We start from the raw sequence: 7,147 nt of genomic DNA, 5'->3' as shown, positions 1-7,147 counted from the left end.
ACACAGCCACTGCTCCCCCAAACCCTACCCACTGCCATATCCATTGAAATCCTGGGGCCCCAAATTCTATAGCAGGCCCTGACCCTAGCCCCACTCCCCAGCTTGCACTAGCTACCCGGGCTGAATGGTACCATTGGCTGGATGTTGGACTCCGCTGATAGAGGGACTTATGCTGAGGGACTTGAGCTAAGGATCTGGTTAAAATGTTAAATGACAAGAAATTTAAGGTGATAGCAAAGGGACAGCACAGGAGAATAATTTCTTCATATACTTGCCTTTAGAATTTCTATTTTGCCTCTTTTTCTGTTACATCTATGGCTAAGTCTTCAGTGCAAAGGTCAAAACCTACATATAGGTCTACTTGTACTTGGGTTTAATCCAGCTAGCACAGATATGAACTGTAACAAAGGCACGACATCACAGGCTTCAGCCCAGGTTAGCAACCAGAGTACCTGTCTAGGAACCTGGAGAGACCTGCGCATGCCAGGATGCCACATTTTCACTGCTATGATACCTCCTCCAGGCTTCCCATATCACATTTATTCATTCAAAGTGCTGAAGTTCTTTCAGCTCCAACCTCTCCCTGCATCCTGTTTTACAGCCTGCACTGCCAGCTAGCTTCTGCTACAATCCCCTAAACTCATCTTCCACAACATGCACTTTCCTTAGGTTTCAAATATATTCAACTGGAACAGTTCAGCTTAATATATTTATTATGAAAGTACTTAATTGAAAAATGTCTGGCAACATCTTCCCCCCCTTCTGCCTCCAAATTTCTGCAGTCACTTGGAACATTCATGCTAATAGGACATTCTAAAATGTATGCAAAGTACATCTATTATGCAACTTTATAGGCAATGAATCATTGTGGTAACTTTACTTTTTGGCCCTCAGTGAAATCTGAACATACATACCATTGAGTATTTCTGAAGCATTTAATTAAAATGTAACACAGCACTTTACTAAAATAAAGATATCTATCCTACCTGTAAATTAGTCATGAAAGACTCTTCACAATTCACAAGATGGCTCAGTCTGGCATGCTGAGCTCTTATTTCATTCTCCCTTATCTTCTGATGTAGGCTGTTAATTTGTTGCTTCTGCCTGCAATACATGAAGTCAGATTACATTTGTGAAGGAGTTTGGTAGAGGACAGAAAATAAACTGGAAGATTTATGGTTGAGAACATTATTACAATAAGGATCAACTTTAATTTTTAATCTCTCATCTGTCCAAACCCTAGGCTCCTTTTTACAAATTTGGCATTTTCGCAATTTTAGATTATTAACATCTGGTATTTTCCCACTGCAGCCTGCTGGCAAGTAGCCCATATTAAGCCTGAAATACAACGTCTGTTGAACCACAATCCCACATATATTCCTCATACAAAATGGGCTGTATTCAACCTAGGGTACCCAGATGGAGGCTCCATGGAAGTGCTACTTTAGATCACTACTGAATTTGAAAATACTTGTATCATTTACACCTGCAGTCAGAAAACTTATGGACAGAAGCAGGAAAAGCAAATAAGCAGGAGATATAAAAAACAAACAAACAAACAAACAGATCTACTCCAGTATTTATTTTGCATTGATCATTTTCTCTGGAGGCCCTGGGCCTTTACTGTTTTTATCTGTGCAAGATGAACATTTATTTCACACAGTGAAATCTACAAGCCACAGGAAGCAAAAGGGTATTAATGAAAAAAGTTATTAACAGGTAATTCTGCTTAATACTTCCTATTCTGAATGTTGTACATGCAAAGTCTGCGTGGGATTTACTTGGATATAAGACCTCACCTAAGTTCACAAGCTTATTTGTGACGTTATAATTAACACTCGTGGAGATGACGCCATGTGTAGAGAATTATATCCAAAAGATAAAATGGCACAAACAGGACCAGAGGATAAATTTCTAGGGAAAAACGCCTACTTGTATGCAAACAGTGCAAAAAAATTGTAACATTTATAAATGATAACCAAAGTATATCTCAAAATAAATATCTTCCAAACATGCTCATAAGGTACCCGTAGGTTTTAAGAAAAATAAAACAGAATTAAGTGAAAAATGGAGAAGACAGTTACAAAAGGAACTGCTGATCAATTAGGTCAAGAGCCTCTGGTGGCAAAGTCAGAGAAAATGACATCGGCACAAACCCAGTTAGAGGGATTTTTATTTTTTATTTAGCAATATTAACTGAACTGGGCATCACCAACAGTAGGTCCCAGTAATTTCACCTCAAGGAGGAATGTGATGCTTTTTCAAATAAGTGTAAACTTACATGTCCCATAACTGTTTGCTGCACAATCTGTGGTGCCAACACACATCTATAATAATATACCCAATTCCACCACATGTTCAAATCAAGATCAATGGGAAAAAAGTATGATACAACTCTATACCATCTTAAGGTAATTCATTACACAGAATTCAGATGAACAAAAACAAGGCAACTGAACATTTTGTAGCGACTCCACAGTAAGTCTTAATACATTCTACAAAGTTATTCTGCTAGGCATTACATTTTCCTTTCCAATCTACTTTATTTGAGGGATAAGCCTGTACACGTTAAGAAACCAATGGATAATACTGAATAAATTTCCCCTAAAGGAGTGGCAGCAGAACAGAACACAACAATTCTGGTGGACGCATTTATCTACTACTGCTTTACAAATAAGAGCTGCAAATCTGTGGAGGGAGTGGATTTGAAAGTTAGGAGAGTATATACTCTTTACTAGACATAGTCTACACTGCCATTGTCAGAGATTAAGAAGCCTTAATAAATTCTTTTGCCTTCTTAGACACAGTCAAGGGTTGAACAGTCTTCAGAAAACTCAATTACTAGAGCTTTTAACCGGGGTCAGAGTGGGATGATAAAATTGCCTTGTATAATATCCACTATATTAAAAAGGTTTTTTTTTTTTTTTTACCAAGTCTGATTTAAATTATTTAAATGACCATCAGTGAATCCTTGAAGTAACTGTTCTTTATTTTGTTTTGGTTGTTCAGACTTCACTGCTGGTCGTAAAATATGTATTTCTAGCCAGATGTTTAATGAACAGCATGAGCTTGCATTTAAAAATAATAATGAACTTCAAAATGTCATCCTCTCTCTTTTTACAACCCTCTTCCTACATCTTCTGTAATCTCTGAAGGAAAATAAAGTGAGCCAAATGCATCCCTAGACTAAGTGACATTATACCAGGGATAAGACTGTCTCAATATTTTTCTGTTTATATTGCAAGGTATAGTTAGAATTGCCTGCCATCTTAAAACTTTGTTAGTTAAAGATATGATGCAACCAGTTGCACTAGATTATGTAGTTCTGCACAATTATCTTTCCGGATACATTTTTTCACAATTAAATTACACAATTAAACTTCAGACCGTACAGAAAAAGTTCTGAAACCTAATGGCTATAAACTCGCCTACAATGAAAAACAAAATATATTCACTCCTTGCTGGTGTTCAGAGTCTTTGGACAGTGAAAGACCTCATACCACATGCACTTCATTGCTGATGATATCATATGCTGAAATAACTCTAATACATTGCTCCCCCACACCTCTTACTACGAATCCGTTCCACAGCCATAGGCTGTTGGGCTTTTGTTTGAAAAGAAAGTGTGCGAAGTACTGATCTCACAAATACAGCCTGTGTGTAATGGTGGAAATGCTATACCTAACAGCCTGCCCATCTTCAACAAGTAATTCTAGTACTTTCATTAAGGTTCTGGCAGGAAGATTCTTTCAAGTTGTTGCTCAGACACATGGAAATGTTTAAGGGTATGCTACCAAGACCAGTAGTCCAAAAATACAATCAACCTAGAAAATGACAGCTGATTTCATCTTCCAGAAAGAGACAGAGACATTGTCAGAACAGAACAGCTTTAAGTTAACAACATGAAGTGCACACTGTATCTTTACAAAAGGCTAAAACAAGGGCCAACAGAAAATTCTGGAGGGGTTTTTTTGGGGCACCAATGGTGGGGGTGTGGTGGGGAGATCGTGTACTCTTTCCACATACCAGATGCACTTTGGAAAGTGTCAAGGTTTTTCAAAGACTCAAAACTTTAACAAGAGAATTTTCTTTTTGACAGAAAACCAGAATTTTCTAACCAACTGTAGAAAATGGATATTCACAATGCAATGAAAATGAAATCTCGTTCACAGAATTAGTTTTTTGAAAGAGCTTATGTTCAAATACTGACGGCACCAAAAAGAAAATCCATCTGCAAAATATTGCTTGTATGCAGACATTTGAATTCAGTTTCACTACTGTAAAGCAGAAAAAGAGTACGTTTAAAAAAAAAATCGCAGACCTCTCTCTTTGTTCTGTATTCTGGCTTTGGTGGAAAAGGGGTAAGAGGCATAGCTCTAAGGTAATCAACCAGCCAAATTAAAAAGGGTGGGAGGGAAAAAATGGATTTCTCTCTAAAACAAACTGAACTAAGGAATGAATTGGCAAGGTTGTTCTTAAAACATTTAAAGTGACAGTTCAGAAAAAAATCTTCATTTAAAAGAGGTATACGTTTTTATTCCAGTAGCCAAATAACCGATGAAAGTATAATACTGACATTTCATAACAAAGGTTTTAGGCTGCAAAACATCTCTAATCTTTTCACCTTTCCTTCCAGGTGTAAAGCTCTGTTCGAGGAGCAGAAAAGAAAGCTTTGAAGTTTCTTTTAAACTACATGAAAGATCCCGTTTTACCCAGAAGACAGTACTGAATTCCCACGCAAGCATACTTCAGTGAAGTAGTTTCATTTTCTTTGGATAAAATAAATCTTAAAAAGCTGTTTTTCTTCTCAGACTCCATCTGCTTGTTCTACTCTGATTGCAGCTTTATTTTTCTCTCTCCTTGATCTCCTAAAGAAAATTCAGTACATGTCCTAGGGACACACTCCTCTCACTATGTTTAATTCCAGTCATTGTTGCAAATCTCTAAAGATCAAATTCTATCCCACTGCAACCCAACTGAAGTCAAAAGATGTACAGCAGGTCACAGTGGGTCCTCACATCCTATGAGATTTCCAGCTCTCAGGTATCAACTGCCAGAGACAAGTTCCTGATACATTTACATGAAACACTTACATTTCCCAACAGACAAGGTTCTTTGGGTAAATCTGATATCTTTTATTAGACCAACTAAATTGTTGGAAAAATGAAATTTTTCCCCAAATATTTAGCTGGTCTAATAAAAGATACCAGATTTACCCAAAGAACCTTGCCTGCCTATATCCTTAGACCAACATGGCTATAACCAACAACCATTACATTTCCTGATAAATTTTAGCTCACTTTTACTTCCTTTTGTAAAATCTGCAAGTCTGCTCCCTGATCTCTTCTCCATTTATTCCCTAAACACCTTATATCTCAGCCCCCAACAATGCTTTTAATTCTATAGGTTAGTGATATTTTATGGCATAAGAGGTGAAAGACTTCACTGACAGTACAGATACTGATTTTATTTTGATCACATTAGCAGAAATCAACTACGTCACACTGTCAACAGGGATTAGTTTAGCTAATTAGAGACTGATTTTTTTTTTTTTTTTGCTATAGAACGATTTTATTAGAAACCACTAGTTTATTTTGCCTGGCTTCCTGTGTACTATCACAGATATTTCATGCAAGATACTCTATACTGAGTCCAATGACTTCAGCTGAACCAAAGCATTTCAGCCCTCAGAAAGCAAAGCTCTTGTATGCCACAAGCAGAAAACAGAAAAGACTAGAATCCAAACAATTTCAAGACGTCTGCAAAGGCAGGCAAGGCTCTTTGGGTAGACGTGGTATCTTTTATCAGACCTACGGAGTAGCTGGAAAAAGGTTCTTAGCAAGCTTTCAGGTGCAATCACTTTTTTTCAGACATAGGGAGTCTCTGCTGTTCTGAGACTTCAAGGAATGAGAGAAGCCAAAAGTGTGACAGGATGACAGTGAGGATGTAAATAGCTGGAAATTACGAGAATAAAAGGTAAGGGGGGTACAGGGGAAAAAAAAGCCAAAGGTGAGTAAGGGAGGCTCTACAGTGGTCTGCAAAGGTAGGAACATAGGAGATACATGCCCACCTGTCCCGGCAGGCAGCCAGTGCCCCTGTGGCTCTAAAGGAAAACTCCACCCAAGATCCATCCTAACATGACCTCCTGGCCCAGTTCTGGTAACTAGTATTACAACAGGCGGCTAAAGGCTTCCCCCACAAACGCAGGGAATCACTGCCCTGCACTTCTCCCCCTGCAAACGCAAGGCAGCCCAAGTGCAGGCTCCAGGCAGCTGCAGCTGGGCGGGGCGGGACTAGCGCGGCGCGCACACAAGTCCTGACTGCAGCCAGATGCGCATCATGGAACCTCAGCCAATGGCAGGGATGGAAGCGTCCGAGCCAAGAAGGTGACTACACTCCTGCAAAGTGCTGTGCCGATCCCAGGCGAGCCTGCCATGGAAAACAAACGAGATGGCGGGAGTGGAGCCGAGTAGCGGTGAGGGTGGGGGGCCAGCCCGGAAGCTCGGGGCTGTGCGCGCATGTCGGGGAGTATCCAGTGGACCCCTCCTGGGGCTGTGATGCAGCTGGCTCCTTCCGGGGGAGAGGGAGGGGAGAGCTAGAAGCTGGCTGCCTGGGTGATCTTCGGGCAAGGAGGGACCACTCACCCGGTGTCTTTCTTCCCACAGAGACCTCAGTGCATTACACCAGGAACCCAGACTTCAGGGAGCCAATACAGATACTCAATGGTAGGGCAGCCCCTGGGTGTCATGATACTTGTGCTCAGCCTGGGGCTCTGACTGGCTGCCCCCTCCTTGCTGCTCCATGGACCGGGGGGAGGGGGGAGTTAAGGCAATGGGTGTTGGCTGCAGCCCAGGCTGGGACAGGGACCTGTGCTGGGAGCCCTGGTGCCTTCCTCCAGGCCCTGTCAGGATTGTGGAGGAGGGGAGGAGAGAAGGGTGGCTGCAGAAACCAGATGCCTGGTTTCTCTGGGAGATGAGAGCAGGGCAGGCTGGGAGCCCGGATGCCCAGACAGAGCAGTTATTCCACATCTTTCCCACAGAGACCAGAGAGGATCCTGAGAATGGAACACTTCACGGCAAAACAAACGCTGCTCATGGCTCAAATCCACACACACATATATATATATATATATATATATATATATATA

General features: G+C 40.7%; 1 protein-coding gene across 1 annotated transcript in view; it reads right to left on the bottom strand.

Moving 5' to 3' along the window:
* CEP85L (centrosomal protein 85 like) overlaps window positions 1–7,147 on the bottom strand; it is a gene marked incomplete at its 5' end in the record, with an annotated part of 222,373 nt that overhangs the window by 39,191 nt on the left and 176,035 nt on the right. The window contains one exon of the mRNA XM_019520218.1: window positions 987–1,104. Coding sequence (XP_019375763.1) covers window positions 987–1,104 — 118 coding nt within the window. The remainder of the gene's footprint in view (window positions 1–986; window positions 1,105–7,147) is intronic.

This window comes from Gavialis gangeticus, unplaced genomic scaffold (genome assembly GCF_001723915.1).
Source record: "Gavialis gangeticus isolate Ggan-Ray unplaced genomic scaffold, GavGan_comp1, whole genome shotgun sequence".
Lineage (NCBI taxonomy): Eukaryota > Metazoa > Chordata > Crocodylia > Gavialidae > Gavialis > Gavialis gangeticus.
The sequence above is the reverse complement of the archived record's forward strand: the minus strand, read 5'-3'. Positions and strand labels throughout refer to the sequence as shown.